The 20,355-nt window shown below is 38.6% G+C and overlaps 2 protein-coding genes across 2 annotated transcripts; both read right to left on the reverse strand.

Moving 5' to 3' along the window:
* Positions 1 to 11,845: 11,845 nt before the first annotated feature.
* Positions 11,846 to 13,432, reverse strand: LOC125809926 (uncharacterized). Its single transcript, XM_049489458.1, has 4 exons — positions 13,132 to 13,432; positions 12,396 to 12,900; positions 12,103 to 12,271; positions 11,846 to 11,983 (listed from the first exon to the last, which is right to left on the reverse strand). The coding sequence occupies exons 1-4, from the start codon at positions 13,430 to 13,432 to the stop codon at positions 11,846 to 11,848; spliced, it is 1,113 nt and encodes a 370-aa protein (XP_049345415.1).
* Positions 13,433 to 15,014: 1,582 nt separating this feature from the next.
* LOC125809927 (uncharacterized) lies at positions 15,015 to 15,734 on the reverse strand. Its single transcript, XM_049489459.1, has one exon. It carries the CDS (start codon positions 15,732 to 15,734, stop codon positions 15,015 to 15,017), a length of 720 nt encoding a protein of 239 aa, XP_049345416.1.
* Positions 15,735 to 20,355: the final 4,621 nt, after the last annotated feature.

Here is a 20,355-nt window from a genome sequence, read left to right on the forward strand (position 1 = left end):
TAATTAAAGCTAAGTTTCTTGAATAGGGTCCTTCGGGGTTCTATACGCCATGTTACATCTAGAGTGTACCCTTGGGTCGTAACAAACTTGGTAATTAGAGCACAAGAATAGGATGGTCCTAGGATGTCTCATAAGCCACGTTGAGTAGAGTACTCTTGTTCATGAGTATTAAGTGTGCCACATTTATGAATGAGAGGCTACAAGATGTTTAGGAAAATTCACTTCATTCATTACTCTAAAGTCGTGCGACAGAGTTTAACTCTATAAGGTCTCTCTCCTAATCCTTATCTAATGCCTTACAAGATATGGCTACTCAAAGAGCTTATACTAGATAGAATGTGAGGCAGAATGTGGAACAAGAAGCTCCTCCAGTTTTGGTCGATCCTTTGGCCGAGCCAGTGACTAATGAAGTGATTAGGGCTGCTTTTCAAGTATTGGATCAAGCCGCGATGGCCCAAGCAAATAGCGAGGTTTCAGTTCCCGTAAACCTAAATGCGAGTACGGTGGAATCTAGTGTGAGGGACTTCATTAGAATGAATCCTCCGAAGTTTCATGGTTCTAAGGTTGAGGAAGATCCTCAAGAATTCATTGATGAGGTTTATAAGGTCTTGATGATCATGGGAGTAATTGATAACACTCAACTACACATCAGCCAATACTAGGTGTAGGCGATCTTAATCTAGTATAAATGCAACATAGAGTTGGGGTCGATCCCATAGGGAGTGATTGAAGTTAGAATGCAATTACGAAGTTATAAGCGTCTTCTACACAATTGTAGGTATAGACGTTACTAGAATCATGTAAATAAATTTAAAAGGTTGACAACAAAGTGTTAGATGGGGGCTTTAGATTTGTCAATTAACAACTAAGAAAATAGGGGAGTAATCAAATAGATAAGAGATACTTGAGGATGTGATCGATTAAAGTCTAATTTCACGATATGTGTAATTGTAATTTACTAACAATTGATATATCTCAGTGAGTAGGCTAGACTATAGATTCAATAGCTTTCTCTCTGACAACTATTACGACTCGAGCGAGTTTTCTCGAAATCGACAAACATAACACTATAAACAACCCAATACCTTAATTTATCAACTCTCTCGAGCTAGATGATCAGGATTGGATTAAGATTCACTCTCTCAAGCTGAACCCACAATAACCCAATCACTACAATTATAAATCGATAACCTTATTTCTAAAACATCTCTCTCAAGAAAGCCTAGAACACTAACTCAGAATTGCATTTGCAACTACAATTCATGGGTTAGTACACAACTATCAATTAAACTCACTTTGAATCAGCATTTAAATCAGTAAAAAATAATACTCATAAGCTAATTAAAATAAATTATCACATGATTACACCCCAAAGAATGGGGGTTTAGCCACACATTATAAAAAGTAAGAAATCAATACCAATTACGTTCTCCGTAATTTGGGTATTACAATCCATGTCTTTACAATGATCCAAAATGCTCAATATCGAAAACCCAACTTAAAATCTATTAGAAAACTCCTAAGACTAAGTAAACAATGTTCCAAACCAACGTTCCAAGATCAACAATGGGAAAATTACTCAGGAAAAAAATGACTAGATCCTCTTTCTGTCTTTTAAATTTCAATGTATAGGTTCTCAAATTTTGGAATTCAGGACCACTAAGTGAGGTTAGTCGAGTATCGTCGACCAAGTCAGCGACACGCCAATGGCTCCATTCCATCGCCGATTTTCCTTGGTTTTTTAACTCTAGGGTTCTGTGACTTTATGCGATTAGGATCGAGATCACTGATCCAAATGGCGGCTCGCAAATTTTCTATTTCCATCGCCAAGATGGTTTTCCCCAGGGCTGGTAAACAGGAACTTTAGGCAAACTGTAAAGCCACTCGGCAAACCACCGAGTTGGCTTGGCGATCACCAGGAATGCCTTTCTTCAATTTCTTCAGCTCTTTCGTTCCTTTTTTCCTGGTAAGGTCCTTGCCTTGCTCTTTTGCCTTTTTATCTACATTTTAACATTAAAACATCATTTTAGAGTAAAAAATAGGCATCGAGGACACTAATACTATGAATAAAAAGGCCTAAATGAGTCGAAATCCTAGATTCATCAATACCCCCAACTTAAACTTTTGCTTGTCCTCAAGAAAAACAAAAGATCAATCAGTTCAAGAAGGATGTCTACAAACACTGCTACTCAAGACTCAACACAAATGCACATAGGAAGTTCAAATTATGCATGCAACACCATTGTGCACTCTAAGTTTCAAATTGTGACTAACAATCATCAAATAGAACACAAGCTCTCAAAGCTTGCTTCAAATGCAAGTTAAAGCTCAACAAAAGCATTAAAATACCCTCACACCAAGAATGATTCCTTGCTCACACAAAGATTCATTAACAATTTATAACTTTGGAACCAAATACAACTCTCACACTCCCAAATATGAAAAAATGCATGACTCTACCTTTAGGCTTGCCCTTATTTTCCAATCAACATAGCTTTCAGCTCACTCAAGATTACAAAGGTCTTTAAAGGCATGTAACGGGGTTGAGTGTAAAGGTAAGATCATATTGGTTTAATGACTTCTACATTCTATGATGTTCAAAATCCACCTTATTATTCATTTAAGCATAACTCACTGGATTCCCCATTTCTTTATCACCTTTCAGAAGCTTGATTTCACAAACTCTTCTCTTTTTCAATCTTTTTCATTTCTTTTTCTTCTCTTTTTTTAAATGGAGAGGTTCCATCTTTTGCATTATGATCCTTCAAAGGAGGATTTTTCACCTTGCTTGATAACACTCAACAACACATCATCTAATACTAGGTGTAGGCGATCGTAATCTAGTATGAACCCAACATAGTGTTGGGATCAATCCCACAGGGAGTGATTCAAATTAGAATTCAATTACGAAGTTATAAACATGTTCTAAGCGATTATAGGAATGGAAATTATCAAAATCATGTAAGTAAGTCAAAGAGGTTGACAACATGTGTCAGATGAGGCATTTGAATTTGGTAATTAACAGCTAAGAAAACAAGTGAGTAATCAAATAGATAAGAGATACTTGGGGATGTGATCGATTAAAGGCTAATTTCTCTATATGGGTAATTTTAATTTACTAACAATTGCGACTCAAGTGAGTTCTCTCGAACCTGGACAAACATAACACTATAAACATCCCAATACATTAATTTATCCACTCTCTTGAGCTAGATAGGTAGGATAGGATTAAGATTCACACTCTTGAGCTGAGCCTACAAATATCCAATCAGTACAATTATCAATCGATAACCTTAGTTTTAAGTCCTCTCTCTTAAGCAAGCCCAGAACACTAAATCAAAACTACATTTGCAACTACAATTCATGGGTTAATACACAACTATCAATTAAACCCACTTCGAATCAATATTTAAATTAGTAAACAACAATACCCATAAGCTAATTCGAATCAATAATCACATGATCACACCCCCAAGAATGAGGGTTTTAGCCACACATCATAAAAAGTAAGAAATCAATACCAATTAAATCCTCCATAATCTGGGTATGTCAATCCGCATCTTTACAATGATCCATATGCTTAATATCAAAAACCAAACTTAAAATCTTTTAGAAAACTCCTAAAACTAAGTTAACCATGTTTCAAACATACGTTCCAAGTTAAATAATGGCAAAATTACTCAAGAAAAATATGCATGGATCCTCTTTCAGTCTTTTAAATTTCAATTTATATGTTCTCAAATTTTGGCCTTCAGGACCACTCGGCGAGGTTAGTCGAGAATCGCAGACCAAGTGGGCGATGCGGCAATGGCTCCACTCCATCGCCGGTTTTCTTTGGTTTTTTAACTCCAGGGTTCAATGAATTTAGGCAATCAGGATCGTGATTGTCTATCCAGTGGGCGACTCGCCGATTGTCCATTTCCATCACCAAGGTGGTTTTCCCTAGGGCTGGCACGCTGGAACTTTTGGCGAACTGAGAGCCACTCGATGAACTGCCGAGTGGTCTTAGTGATCACCGGTAATTCCTTTCTTCAACTTCTTCATTTTCTTTCGTTTCTTTTTGCCCGATAAGGTCCTTGCCTTGCTCTTTTGCCTTAATACATGCAATTTAACATTAAAATATCAGTTTAGAGCAAATAAAAGGCACCGAGGACACAAATACTATGAATAACACACCCTAAATGAGTCGAAATCCCATATTCATCAACGCCCCTAACTAAAACTTTTGCTTGTCCTTAAGTAATACACAAGATAAATCAGTTCAACAAGGATGTCTATAAACAGTGCTACTCAAGACTCAACACGAATGCACACAAGAGGTTCAAACTTTGCATGCAATGTACAATTGGGCACTCTAAGTTTCAAGTTGTGACAAACCATCATCAAATAGAACTCAAGCTCAAAATGCTTGCTTCAAATTCAAGTTCAAGCTCATCAAAAGCATTCAAATGCCTTCACACCATGAATGATTCCATGCTCACACATAAATTCATCAACTATTTAGAAATTCGGAATCAAATACAACTCTCACACTCACAAATATGAACACATGCATGACTCTACCCATAGGCTTGCCCTTATTTTTTAATCAAGATTATTTTAGCTCACTCAATATCACATAGGTCTTTTAACACTTGTAATGAGGCTGAGTGTAAAGGTATGATGATTTTGGTTTAGTGACTTCTACCTTCATGATGTATGTTCTGTAAATCAGTTTTTCTCCTTCTCTTTCACATTCTATGATGTTCACAACCCATATTATTATTCATTTAAGCATGACTCATTATATACCCCATTTCTATTGCTCCTTTCATAAACTTTATTTCACAAACTCTTCTATTTTTCAATCTATTTCTTTCCTTTCTCTCTTTTTTTACATGGGAGATTCCATCTTTTTCAGCATGATCCTTCAAAGGAGGATTTTTCACATTCCTTGATTTTCCTTCCTTTTCACCACACCCCAACTTAAGCTTTTGGCCTAAGTTGGCTATTCAAATGAACCAATACTTCATGAATGTTAGAGGTGATGGGACAATGACGTCAAAGTTGTTCAAGTTTCTTCCAAAGAAAAAGATAGGCTCAAAAGGTGCAAAACTAGGTTCACACTCCTATAAGGTTGTCATAAAGAGGTATAATATCAATTTTCGGTTCACTATTCACAAATTTAGCCTAAGATCATTTCAATCGCTTGCTTCAATCAATCAATTGGACTAACTGGGCAAGTTCTAGGTGTCATCAATCACATAATAAAGATAATCTTACCATTTATGGTATTTGACACAATCAACACACAAGACTCACTTTTCAGCTAGCATGCAAAGATCATCACAAGAGATCAACTCAACAATCGGCTAGTCACAACTAGATGCTAGGAGTTCACATATGACCCATGTAACTCAATTTGCCTCATTATAGCCACATACTCATATTGTTCAATTGAGAGCACTATTCAAGTCATCTGTATTGACCACAATCGACACTCGAACTTGCATGGGAACAACCACAAAAGAGGTGGCAATTTATTTAAAAATCAATTTAGAAAGGACAAACACAATAGATCAAAATCATATATATATATATATATATAAACATAAAATACGATCCAACATTCACAAAACAACCCACAAAAGGTAGGTATAGAAATACCTCACCCCGCCAAACTAATCTACCAGTTGTCCTCAAATGCAAAGAAATAATAAAAATCAAATAGTTTGAAACTAGAAATGGAGTCAAAAAGGTTACCCTGTCAGGCTAAGCCTAAGTGAAGACTGCATCTCTGTGACTCTATCAGTTTAGGCATTAGTGAGCGGCTCAACAGGATCATTGGTTCCACTAGAGCCCACCATAGAAGTATCTCTAAGTGATGCCTGCACAACTGTCTCAACCATGGCTCCCTTAAGATCCGCCAAGTCATCATACATAATTGCATATGTAACTCCTCCTCATCAATCTCAGCCATATATTCAACAGTTATGTCCTTTCTATCCACATCCCCGATTATAGTAGCCAGAGGAACCTCTGACATGGACGGGACATCAGTACTCGGGACATCAAGTATCTCAATTGTGCCTAACAATATCGACAAATATGTGGACTTCAGCTTGTCCACATCCTTCCTCAAATTAGCAACATCGGCCTTCAAGGCCGTCACAACAACAGAATCATCCCGACCTTGTTCACAAGCCTCTACCCTCACAACAAAGGCATCTAATTCAAGACAGTGGCCATCAATCAGCTCCTGATGCTCTCTTATCTCATCCCCAATCAGGGCCAAGGCAGCCTCGATCACCAGCTCTATCATCCCAGGCACAATAGCCTGAATCCGAGAGGTACGCACATCAGCAGATTGAGCCAGATATCCCATATTGTATAACATAGCCTGGGTGGTAGGGGTCTGGAGGCAGTAGCTGCAAAGGGAGGGGGTACACCAATAGAAGGAACATGAGAACTAGAAGTAAAAGGACAAGCAGTACCTCTAGGATCACTGGTGTGAGGAGGTAGAATTGCCTATGTCGAGAACATATCAACATCAACTACCGGGGACTTATCTGTCGGTGCAGCTCCCCTCCTGTCAGCCTCATCCCACATGTACTCAACCTTTATCCGTCAGATGTAAGTAGAGAAAGTGGGAACACTTCCACATCCGTATTTTCAATCGTGGGGACACAAGCCCGCCTGCAAAGCTCAGTAATCAGCAAAGAGAAAGGAAGAGAGCTCTGACTCTGTTTGGCCCTCATGGCCTACTTGCTCAATGAGCATACCCAAGTTCAACCTCTGTCGATCCATAATAGAACCTACACATGCAGCCTTCGGATGTCGGAGGATCAACTCATTCTATGAAGGTGTGATGGTGCTCCTAATAAACCCGAACCAGTATCTGGTAGCCACATTCAGGTCCTTCTTCTTAATTGGTGTACCAACCTCGATCAACCTCGGTGTCATATAAGAAATTAGGGGTGCAACCAAACCTTTTAGATCATCCATGGTATTCTTCTTGATGAGGTCAATGAAGTCATGCATGAAGTCCCGTGAGCACCTGAGTACCTCATTATTCTCCGTGCTTCTACACTTCATCGTCTTCCTCGAACAACCACAAATTTGAATGGCTTAAATGTGCTAGCCTTCTTTTTTCCTTTCAGTACCAGCTCCTCATAAAGAAGAATAGAACTGTTAGGCCCAAGTAGGGATGTAAGGACCTCGGAGTTTAGTGAAAATCTCAAACTTATGGAACTTGAGAGTGGTCGATACTTCAGGCTACCGGTCTACCACACCATCGGTAGCCAACCGCTTCTCTTCCAGAATTTTTCTCAAACCCTCGACCTTTAGTCTGGTGAGAGATCGGGGTTCAGGAACTTGAAGTTGTAGAGGGTCCTACAATACTGATGCGCTGTGAAATATTGGCACATTCGATGCTCAAAACTAAAGATTAATACTAGAATCGAGTGTAGTTTTATAAGCTTTGATGTGTTTGAGGAATGTTTAGACAGATTCTCACCTGTGTAGAAAAATGGTCAAAGGAGCACTAGATGAGTGTGATAAAGTGAAGACCACCAGCACCTAGACGGGCAGTGGTCCTTGTAACGAACTGTGGTGACGATCGTGATGGATTTCCAGTGAAGAGACATCGAGGAGTTGAAACGAGATTGGACCAAGTAAAGACCACAGATGACTTCACGGCCCATGATCTTCAAGACAGTCTGTGGTTGTGATGGTGGAATGGAGCCAGTGCTTAGGTCTTGAGAAGATGAACTGTAATATCGACCAAGTGAAGTCCACAACAGACCACACAGGTCGTGGTCCCCATAACAGTCTGTGGTGGTGATCGTGAAGTGGATCCAGTGTATAGGCTTTGAAGACTCACATTTTGTTATGGCCAAGTATAGATCACGACAGGTTTTACGGACCGTGAAGCCTTTGACTGTCCGTCATGTTTCCCATGAAGTTGCCCGACAGTTCAGTCCTACTATTAGTAAGCTTCATTTTAGACATTATACTTGAATTATTTATGTTTTTTTTCATTTTTATCTCATCATATCTGGAATGATCGATTAAGTTTGAAATTTTTTTAGCTTTGGTTTTGAATGATTAACATTGAATCAAGTTTTGAAGTAGGATTTTTGATTATAAATTATCAGTTGCTTATCGATTTTGCATACTTTCGTAAGTACTTTCTCATCATGTTTTCATTACATTTTTCTGTGTGTTTACTTGAAATAATGAGTGGCGAAATACCAAAACTGGGATTATGGGATCTATGAAAAAAATTCTAAGTGTAATTTCATAAGACGAGTAGAATGTGAATTATATTTTCAAAGCATAATTATATTTTCGTTATTCATGTATTCTAATGAGTGCACACATTAGAGTTAGAATGTATCTGTCATTTGTTCGAGAGAAATGTGATAGTTGGGAAAAATCTTAATTAACCTGATGAAATGGAGTCAAAGTTCGAGTTCGAGAGAAAAGAACTTTAACACTATTATATACGGGAGTAAATTTGTTAACACTCTAGGACCTAGAGGATTTGAGTGAAAGTTATTCATTAACGTTTCAAAGATACTTCATCCAATTCTAAGTGTCAACGATACTAGTTAGTATAATAACCCAACTGAATGAGTTGGGGTCGAATCCCACAAAGAGTAGCTTCCTTTGAATTCAAATACGAAAGTATGACAATGACCTTTGCAGCAGTGTGACACAACACTTAAGAGTTTCACAATAAAATTTCAAGATATTGTTACCAACCCACTTCAATTTAACAAGAAGAGACAATCAAATAACTAGAAAACACTTGGGGGATTGACTAACCAACAACCTAATTCAACTGAATGGGTGTATATCCTTACCGATAATGCTAATTCGTCGCGGGTAGAATGGACTATAAGTAAATCAATTTTCTCTCAAACAATTGCCTTATTTCCATTGAGTTCTCTCGAACCTCAACACTATCCATAAGCTAACCAACCCACGTTCTCATCAAATCCACTCTTTTGAGCAAGATACGAAGGATGGATTTTGGGTTTCACTTTCTCAAGCTGAAACCGTCAAGACCCACTTCTAAGGATGCCAAAATACTACATTGATTCTGTACTTCTCTCTCAAAAAAGCACAAAACTCTGAAATCTATCACACCAAAGATGCAATAATGAAGTTAAACCACCATAATAATTTATACCCACTTCAGATTAACACCAACAATCACTAATCGATAACACCCATTTAGTAGAAAGCAACAATTGGTGACATTGTCAAACCCCCAAGGTTATGGTTTTAGCCAATCATAGTGAAAAGATGAAAATCAACACCTTCCACGTTTTCCATAGCTGGGTAAATGAAATTTATAAGTTAAAATTTACTAAACTCTTTGCTATTACAAAATCTCCAAGAGAAACCTTGCTAAAATCATTTGAAATCCCCAATGGTAGTGTTTTTTCTCACAATCTTTTGTTCCTCCTGTTTCTGAATGCTTTTCTGTCTCTTCCAAAAATCAATTTATGCAAGTCTGATATGTGGTTGTTTGGGATAAATTGGGGAGGTAAGTCGGGCTTCGCCGACCGTTCAGCGACTCGCCGACTTACCTTCGTCTCACCTTTATTTTTCACCTCTTCTAAGTCTAACCACTATAACTTTTGGTGAGCCAGATTGGGATCGCTGAGTGTTTCAGCGATACGCCCTTTTTCCCTTCATCTATCCCATCAACACTTATTTGTATTTCTATCAGCATTTTTGGAGACCTGGTAATCCATCGCCAATGCGATAGGTGATGCACCAAGTGGACAACTACTCGCCGAAGCTACCCCTCATCTAGCCTCAACATTCTATAACTTTAGGCGGTAGTTTGGCAATTGGGTGAATCACTGAGTGACATTGGCGATCATCACGCTTGTTTTTTCCTTTCTCTTTTTCTCTTGTGTTTCTCTATTGCCCATTTTTGTCCTAGCTTTGTTCCTCAATGCATATATTTGCAGATCGAGAGTTCTACATCAGTTGTTGGAATAAAATGAGCATTTGAGGACACTAAATCAGTATAAATAAACTCCTAAATGAGACTAAATATCGGACTCATCAACACCCCAAACTTAAACTTTTGCTTGTCCTCAAGTAAAACTCAAGTTTAACAGTTCAAAAAGGATGTCTCAAACAGTGCTACACAAAACTCAATCATGAATGCACACAAGACTTAACTTACTAATGCAAGGATCAATTGTGCACTCAAAGAATCAAGTCGTGACTCACCATTATCAAAGATTCTCAAGCTCACAATACTTGCTAAAAATTCAAGTTCAAGCTCAACAAAGGTACTCAAATTCCCTCACACAAAGATGATTCCATAATCACACAAATGGTTCAACAATTTATAGCTCCAAAATCACAACACCTCTCACACTCAAAAAGATGAACACATGCATGACTCCACCCATAGGTTTGCCCGTTTTTTCCAACCAACAATTGTGTTAGCTCACTCAAGATCAAAGAGGTCTTCTCAAGGCTTGTAACGGGGTTGAGTGTAAAGGTATGGTCATTTGGTCTCAGTGGCTTCTATCCTCATGAAATATGGTTTGAACAACACTTTCTTTCCCTTTTGTTTTCAAAAATTTCATTCATGTTCAAAATTCACCCCATTATTCATTTTCCATGGAACACCGGACACCCCATTTCTTTTTGCAACTTTATTTCACAACTTTTTCATTCTTCTTATTTTCTTCTCTTCTTTTTCTATTTTTTGTATGTAGGGATTCCATCTTTTTCAAAACCATGGGTAGTGGAGAATTCTTCACATTTCTTGATTTACCTTCTCTTTTCACCACACCCCCCAACTTAGGTTTTTGGCCTAAGTTGGTTATTCGAACAAACCACCTCTCAAGAGGATTAACGGTGAAGGGATAAAGAGAGGTCACAATTGCATTAAGTTTCTTCCAAGAAAAGGGTAAGGCTCAAAGGGTGCTCAAAGGGAGTTCACACACTCACAAGGTAGGCCACCAAATAAGTATAATGTCAAATTGTTTCACTCTTTAAAATTTGTTGCCTAAGTTCATTTCAAGAGCTTGCATCACTTAGTCAATCGGACCAACATGGAAAATTCTAGGTGTCATCACACATGGTTCTCGGTAAGTAGCTTATCACAGAAGGCATTGACAGTGATGTCAAACAAGACTCCACACTTATGCTAGTGTGCAATGTTAATCACAAGAGACTTAATTCAATAATTTGCTAGTCACAATGAGATGCAATAAAAAGTTCACATATTGCGTAAGCAACTTCATTTGGTCTCTTCGTAGCTACACACTACATGTTTGTTTGATTGAGAGCACTATTCAAGTCATCAGTATTGATCACAACCGACACCCAAATTTGTACAAGAACAGCCACAATTAAATACACAAGAGGTGACAAAATTGGAAGGGTCCAAGAACACAAAGGACTTCACGAACCAAGCAGACACCCCACCAAAGCATTCAACATTGTCCCCAACGTGAGTAGAGAACGGACACTCCCACAAATAAAGCAAGAAAACAGTAAAAACTAGCAAATAAAGATAAAATTTTAGTATATAAACTTGCAGAGCAAGGTGACGAAGAATCTTCACTAAGAGTCCCATTCGCGAGAAAATGAACCAGTCGCCGAATGCTTTGGCGGTGCGCCTACTGAGCTGAATATCTCCTTTAATTCCAGTGAGTGACACTCTCAGAAAGGGGAAAATCGGAGGAGATGCAGGAGTTCACCAAACACGTCGATGATTCGGATAAAGGACTGGGAACATCGCTGAACAATCATTGAGATACGTTGTCAGTGTTGGAGTAAAAGGGCAAGAAAAATTGGTCTCCTAAGCACATCGGCGAATCGCCTAGTCATGAAGGTCTCCCGCCGAATGTTCTAGAATCTCAGCCCCATTTTTGAAGTCCATAGGGTAGACTATGTCGTGCTCGCCTAACGGGTTCGGCGATTCGCCAATAGCATTTTCTCCTCGCACATTATCCTGCACCTGCAAAATCAACACACATTATTCAAAACACTAACACTTGGGTTGACTCCCAAGAAGTGCCTTATTTAACATCATGGCACGACGTGGAGATTCTCTCAAGCATCTTCCAGGTATGCCACCTCAATCAGAGAAATATCTTGGCATTCGCCAAAGTAGAACATCAATTGTTGCCCATTAACCTTAAGCGCAGATCCTTTTTGACCTTCAACTTTGATTGCACCTTTTGTGAACACTCGAGTCACTCTAAACGTTCCTGACCATATTGACTTGAGCTTTCCTGGAAAGAGTCTAAGTCGAGAGTTGTATAGTATCACCCAGTCTCCCACTCTGAACTCCCTTTTAAGGATTTTAGCATCATGCCATTTCTTCATCTTTTCCTTGTAAAGGGCTGAACGATTCATAAAATTTGAACCTGAATTCGTCCAACTCATTTAACTTCTCTACTCTCTCTTTTGAAGTCTTTGACCAGTCCAGATTTAGAGCTTTCAATGCCAACAATGCTTTGTGTTCCAATTCAACTGGTAAATGGCAAGATTTTCCAAAAACTAGCTGATACGGAAACATACTGATTTGTGTTTTGTATGCAGTACAATATGCCCATAGTGCGTCATCAGGCTTTCGAGACCAATCAGTCATATTAGCATTCACTGTCTTGGCCAAGATGATTTTGATCTCCCAGTTTGACACTTCAACTTGGCCTCTCATTTGTGGATGATACAGAGTTACTACTTTGTGTTTCACTCCATACTTAGTCAATGCGGCTGAGAACCACTTGTTGCAAAAGTGGGATCCCCCATCACTAATAATAGCCCAAGGAGTACCAAATCTCGCAAAGATGTCACGTTTCAGGAATTGAACAACATTTTTCCCTTCATTGTTTGGAAGTGCAACAGCCTCCACCCATTTAGAAAGATAATCTACAGCCACCAAAATATACTTATTACCAAACAAACTCACAAATGGGCCCATAAAATCTATTCCCCAAACATCAAATAACTCAACTTCTAAAATGGTCCTACGATGCAACTCGTGTCTTTTAGACACTCCACCTTGTTTCTAACATTGAGTGAACTTCTTCACAAAATCATGAGCATCTTTGTACAGAGACGGCTAGTAGTATCCACTTTGTAGAAATTTAGCAGTCTTACGTACACCACCATGATGACCTCCAACTGGTGAAGCATGACAAGAATGGAGAATTTTCATGGCTTCTTCATCCGGAACACATCTCCTAATGATATGGTCTGCACACTCCCTGAATAAATATGGTTCATCCCAAAAGTACTTCTTAACATCAAACAAGAACCTTTTTTGTTGGTAGAAGTTCAGTTCGTCTGGCATTAATCTACACACTACGCAATTGGTAAAATCAGCGTACCAATGAGGCCATTTGAGAGTTATCGTGAATACCTGTTCATCGAGAAAAACATCACTTATGTCGATCTCCATCTCGTCACTTTCCTTGCTTTCCAATCTTGATAAGTGGTTAGCCACCTGATTTTCACAACCTTTCCTATCTTTGACCTCAAAGTCGAATTCCTACAATAAAAGCACCTACCTTATCAGCCTTGGCTTGGCATCCTTCTTTGCCATCAGATAACGCAGTGCATCATGATCAGTGTGAACAATCACTTTAGTACCTAGCACGTATGCCCGGAACTTCTCAAACGCATAAACTACCGCAAGTAACTCTTGTTCCGTAACTATATAGTTACGTTGAGCACTATTTAGAGTTTTGCTTGCGGAGTAAATGGGGTGAAAAGGTTTGTTGTGTTTTTGCCCCAATACAACACCTAATGTCTTGCCGCTTGCATCACACATTACTTTGAAAGATTCTAACCAATCAGGACTACTGATGATTGGGCTGGAAAGCAAATTTTCTTTCAAGCACTTGAAAGCCACTATGCAAGCATCATCAACATGAAATTTCACCTCCTTCTCCAAGAGTTTTCATAGAGGATGTGCAATCTTTGAGAAGTCTTTGATAAACCTCCGGTAAAAATTGGCATGTATCAAGAAACTACGAACACCCTTCACCGAAATTGGTGGTGGTAACTTATCAATCACTTCAATCTTTGCTTTATCAACTTCCAACCCCTTTGGCGACACTTTGTGACCAAGAATTATACCTTCCTTAACCATGAAATGGAATTTTTCCAAATTTAGGACCAAATTTGTCTCCATACATCTTTGGGGAACTTGTCCTAAGTGCTCTAAACATGCTTCAAAAGTGTCACCCACAACCGAGAAGTTATCCATAAATCCTCCAAACATGCAACACTGAATTATTGCAGGAGAATTACATAACCCGAACGACATCCGTTTGAAGGAAAAAGTTCTATATGGACAGGTGAAGATGGTTTTCTCTTGGTCCTCGGGAGCAATGGAGATTTGGTTATAATCGAAATACCCATCTAAAACGCAATACCAACCTCTCTCTAAGAGTTGGTCAAGCATTTGATCCTTTAAAAGCATGGGAAAGTGATCCTTTTTCAGTCCACGAATTTAACTTTCCGTAATCCATGAATACTCTCCATCCGGTCATCGATCTCATCGATACAAGCTCTCCCTTTTTCATTTGGGACTATTGTGATGCCTTTTTTTCCAGTACACATTGTACTAGACTTACCCATTTGCTATCCGTAATAGGGTAGATCACCCCTGCGTCCAACCACTTTATTATCTACTTTTTCACCACCTCTTGCATCGGTGGGTTCAATCTTCACTAGTGTTCAATACTAGGTTTACAATCGCTATCAAGCTATATTTTGTGAGTGCAAATGCCGGGATTAATAGCTACTATGTCAGTGATAGTCCACCCTGTAGCTTTGATATGCCTTCTCAACACCTCAAGGAGAAATTTTACCTTCCATACGAGCAAGTCAGCTGAAACAATCACCGGTAAGGTGTTATTTACCCCCAAGAAAGCATATCGGAGATGGGATGGTAGCACTTTCTACTCTATATTCGGTAGTTCTTCTGTTATGGCTTTGCGGGAGGGCTTTCTCAATTTTTAGATCAATGTCCAACTTCAATGGATTCTTTGCAAACTCCCCACCCCCAAGCCTGAAAGAGCAGCTATCACATCTTCATAGCCTTGAATTTCAAATTCATTATAGTTAGCGAGCAGGACTTCAAGTGGTTCGCTCATGCACATCAAATGGCTCACACTAGCCACTGCCTCGTCAACAACATCAATAGTGGAGACCATATAAATATCACTTGGCTGTTTCATTGACTTACAAACATTAAAGGTCACTTCATCTTCTTTTACTCGAAACTTCAAATCTCCACTTTCAACATTCACCAACGCTCTCCCGGTTGCCAGAAATGGTCTTTCAAAAATAACAGGAATTCGAGCATCTATTTCACAATCGAGAATGACAAAATTGGCTGGGAAAATGAATCGGTCAACCTTTACCATGATGTCATATTGTATCTCCAAAGGGTGTTTAATTAATCGGTCCGCCATAAAGGGTCTCATTGTTGTAGCTTTTAGTTCACCCAACCCAAGTTGTTTATAGATCGCATATGGCATTAGGTTGATGCTTGCTCCCAAATCGCATAGAGCTTTAGCAAATTGGAGCATGCCAATGGTGCAAGGGATGATGAAAGCTTCAGGGTCCTCTTTCTCTTTGATCTTCTCATTAGTCATAATTGCACTACAACTATGAGAAACTTCAATGGTGTCAAGGTCCAAACTTCTTTTTCTTGTGACCAATTCCTTCATAACCTTGGCGTACCCCGGCATTTCCATTAATGCCTCCACAAGATGGAGATTAATTGATAATGTCTTGAACACCAATAGAAACTTTTTAAACTTATCATCCTCATTCTTCTCTTTTAGGCACTAGGGAAATTGATGGGATATTTTGGGAAGAGGCTGCATAGGTTTTGGAATTACACTTTTTTTCCAACATCTTTTTGTGTCCCTTTGGCAATGCTTTGATGAATAGGTGTTTCTTCTTCCCCTACACCTTTGTCTTCTTCATGCATTTGAGCTTCTTCATTGTTGGTCACATCAGCTTTTGCTACCTTTCCACTACGAGTAACCATAACCAGCCCTCTATTATCATCTTCCATTATCATTTTTTATTTCAATTGCGCTGAAAGTAAACTTAACTGGCCTTCAAGTATCTTGATTGCATCTGCGTGGGAGTTCACTTTATTGTTCAATGATGAAAAGTCAGCTTTGATTCCTTTTAGCAAATCATCTGAACCCTCCACTTTATTAAGGATACGTGACAACAAGTCATTAACCCGAGGACTACTTGTACTCCCATTCGATTTTGGTCTTTCACTCGAGTGGGTGTTGTCCTCTTCATGGTCATCCTCCCTTTTCCAATAATCACTTTGCTCAGCCTAATCTTGATAGTATCTTCTTTCCTCGTCCCCCTTGTGATAGTTCCAACCTTTATTTCCACCTCACTGTAAATAGCGTTGGTGGGAACCCTCCTCATATCTCTTGGAGTTCTAACCTTGATTCTCCCTCGACTTTGAATAACCTGAGGAAGAACCCTCCTCAACTCTAAACACTCTACATGTCCCCTTGGGCTTTCCCACATTATCCATCATTTGCTCTTGTAATACCTTCATTTTGGTCAACGTCCTCTTGATGTTTTCATCCCTTTCTCTTTCCTTAGCAAGCTGTTCTTGTGTCATTCTAAAATAAAAAGGAGAGACTTGATCCTCTTGAGTGTATCAACCTTGATTTATTTTCGTCATGTCATCAAGAAGAAATAAAGCCACCTCAAATGATTGCAACATTATTCCCCCTCGTACCAATTGATCAACCACTCCTTTATTAACCGAATCAAGACTCTGCTAAAAATATTAGAGTAGAAAATTGTTTGGTAGCCCCAGAGTTGGGCATTTATGTAAGAGTTTCTTAAACCTCACCCACGTTTCATAGATGGGTTCACCTTCCCATCGGTTGAAACCTTGGATGTCATCTCTAAGTTTCATCAGCCTAGATGGGGGGGCGGGGGAGAATTTTGCATTCAATGCTATAATAAACTCCTTCCATGAAGTGATGGAATTGTTTGATAACTCGGCCAACCACTTGCTAGCCTCCCCCGTCAAAGATAGTGGAAATATCCTAAGCGAGATCGACTCTTGTGACACATTCTTGAATGAAAACGGGCTGCACACCTCAATAAAATTTCTTACATGCTCATGTGGGTCTTCATGCTCTAGCCCTCAATAGAATCCCCTCATTTGGGGGAGATGAAGAATCGTGCTAGTGAGCTCAAATATTTCCTTCCCATCAGTTGGTGGTAGGCGAATTGCACCCATTTCACCTGGTAGAGATGGGTTGTAAATGCTATTGATATCATCGATACCGTCCGAATGACTTTCTTGGCTACCATTCACCTCTTCCATACTCATTTTTACTACTATTTAGTCCAACCAACACTACAAAAGGCAGTCCAAACCAATTCAACTACGACCAACAAATTCACAAGTCAAACCTTTGATACAAGAAATCTAAGTGACGCTATTCCCCGGTAGCGGTGCAATTTTGATTAACATTTCAAAGACACTTTATCTAATTCTAAGTGTCAACAATCGCTAGTTAGTATAATAACCCAACTAAATGAGTTAAGGTCAAATCCCACAGAGAGTAGCTTCCTTTGAATTCAAATACGAAAGTATGACAATGACCTTTGCAGCTGAGTGGCACAACACTTAAGAGTTTCACAATCAAATTTCAAGATATTGTTACCAACCCACTTCAATTTAATAACAAGAGACAATCAGATAACTAGATAACACTTGGGGGATTGACTAACCAACTGTTTAATTCAACTGAATGGGTGTATATCATTACCGATAATGTTGATTCGTCGCAGGTAGAATGGACTTTAAGTAAAGTTATTTTCTCTCGAACAATTGTCTTATTTTCGTTTAGTTCTCTCGAACCTCAACACTATCCATAAGCTAACCAGTCCACGTTCTCATCAAATCCACTCTTTCGAAAAAGATACAAAGGTTGGGTCTTGGGTTTAACTTTCTCAAGCTGAAACCACCAAGACCCTCTGCTAAGGATGCCAAAATACTACGTTGGTTCTGTATTTGTCTCTCCACAAAGCACAAAACTCTGAAATCTATCACACCAAAGATGCAATAATGAAGTTAAACCACCATAATAATTTAGACCCGCTTCAGATTAACACCAACAATAACTAATAAATAACACACATTTAGTAGAAAGCAACAATTGGTCACATTGTCAAACCCCTAAGGTTAGGGTTTTAGCCAATCATAGTGAAAAGATAAAAATCAACACCTTCCATGGTTTCCATAGCTGGGCAGATGAAATTCAAAAGTTAAAATTTACTAAAATATTTTCTATTACAAAATCTCGAAGAGAAACCTTGCTAAAATCACTTGAAATCCTCAATGGTAATGTTTTTGCTCTCAATATTTTGTTCCTCCAGTTTTTGAATGCCTTTCTCTCTCTTTTAATAATCAATTTATGCAAGTTAGATGTGTGGTTGTTTGGGATAAATCGTCGAGGTAAGTCAGGCTTCGCCGATCGTTGGCGAATCGCCGACTTTCTTTCATCTAGCCTTCATTTTTCACCTCTTCTAAGTCCAACCACTATAACTTTTGGCATGCCAGATCGGGATCACCGAGTGTTTCAGTGATACACGCGTATACCCTTCATCTCACCAATCTATACTTTTCTGAATCTCTATCAACTTTTTTGGCGACCTGGTCATCCATCGCCGATGCGATCAGCGATGCGCTGAGTGGATTGCTGCTCGCCGAAGCTACCCCTCATGCAGCCTCAGTTTTCGGTAACTTTAGGTGGGAGTGTGGCAACTGGGAGAATCGCCGAGTGACATCAACGATCATCAGGCTTGTTTTTCCCTTCTCTTTTTTCGCTTGTGTTATCTCTAATACCCATTTCTGTCCTAGGTTCGTAGCTCTACTCCATTGAAGGACAAGGATGAAGCTTTAGAAACTCCAAGGAGGCCCATAACAAAATCTCAAACCAAGGAGTTCAATGATAAGCTCAATGGGCTTCAATCGCTGATCCAAAGGTGACTTATTGGGGAAGAAAAGCTCAAGCCCAAGAGAGAGGAATTATCCAAATGCTACAATTATTTGGTGGCCCAAATTCAAGCCCAAGATGAGGAATTTTAAGGTCCAATTTCGTGCAAATAAGGTCAAGAAGAGTCCAAGAATCAGCTACAACAAGAGTTGCTTTTTGCCCAAGTTTTGAGAGAAGACTAGTCAAACTTTCCAAGATTGTCAAGATTCTTTTCCTAGTTGGGATTTACCTTATTTCTTTATTTATATATAGGTTATTAATATTTTCCTTAGTCTATTTATGGTCTCCTAAGTACCATTTAATTCGTTCCTAGAAGTACTAAATTTGTTCCTAGTTAGGTTACTTTATTTCCTTTCTAGAGTAGGATTCCTTGTAATTGTCTTTCTAGCGTTTGGCTGACCTTTGTGCTTCGTATAAGGGGTCTTGGACGTTCTCCCCCCTTCTCCTATATATAGGAGTCCTTTTCATTCATTAAAGGAATTTTTAGATTGATATTAATAATATTTGAGAGAGTTCTTTGAACCTTTGTGACTTGTTCTTTGAGAATTTTTCTTTAAACCTTTACTAGTTTCATAGTTTAAGGTATAAAGTAACTTCTTCTTGTGATATCTTTGTTTTCTTTTTGGTATTCTTTAGAAGGTGATTAGTTTCTACATACTACTTATTGTCTTTAGTTACTCATAAACTGGTCAAGATCCGAATCTATCGTTTTGATTCGTTTTCTCAAGTAAAGGCGTTAGATTTCTTTCATAAATCTATACGTTGTTACTTGGATCTTTTCAAGGTCTTAGAACATCTAATCCTTGGAAATTCGTGGATCTTTCCTGCGAATTTCCCATATCTTTAGTTAGTTTTTTTTGTTTTTTCTCTTTGTGCTTCCGCATTCTAATATTCAATTCTCTATTTGTGATCTCCTTTAACCTTGCTGTTATCAAGTAGTATCAGAGCGGTTTTATCAAGATTTCGTTCTTGATAAATCTTGGGATTTCTTCTTATATTAGAATAGAAAAAAAAAAAAAAAAAAAAAAAAAAACTGTAGCGTGAAAAAAAAAATATTGTAGCGTGAACAGTAGTGTGAAAAAAAAATACAGTAGCGTGAACAGAAAAAAAAAGTTATAACTTGCTCTCTAAAAATCTGATTACTTGTCCTCCAAGAAATTTGATTACTTGATACCCAAGAAAGCTTATTATTTGCTATTCAAGAAATCTTATTTCTTGCTCTCCAAGTTTTGCATTAATTTGCTTCCAAGCAAGAAGGTAGCAAGAAGAGGGGATTCTAGATCTTTAAGAATAAGAGAAATTTTGTTTTTCT

The sequence above is a fragment of the Solanum verrucosum genome, unplaced genomic scaffold, assembly GCF_900185275.1.
Source record: "Solanum verrucosum unplaced genomic scaffold, falcon-dt-bn FXZP01000257.1, whole genome shotgun sequence".
Lineage (NCBI taxonomy): Eukaryota > Viridiplantae > Streptophyta > Magnoliopsida > Solanales > Solanaceae > Solanum > Solanum verrucosum.

Excerpts from the sequence above, each read along its gene's own strand:
- LOC125809926 (XM_049489458.1), bottom strand. The coding sequence starts at position 13,432 with ATGGAGATCGACATAAGTGATGTTTTTCTCGATGAACAGGTATTCACG. Across the intron at positions 12,272-12,395 it reads AATGAGTTGGACGAATTCAG|ACTCTTTCCAGGAAAGCTCA; the intron begins GTTCAAATTTTA and ends CTCTCGACTTAG. Across the intron at positions 11,984-12,102 it reads AAGATATTTCTCTGATTGAG|GTGCAGGATAATGTGCGAGG; the intron begins GTGGCATACCTG and ends TTGATTTTGCAG.
- LOC125809927 (XM_049489459.1), bottom strand. The coding sequence starts at position 15,734 with ATGCCGGGGTACGCCAAGGTTATGAAGGAATTGGTCACAAGAAAAAGA.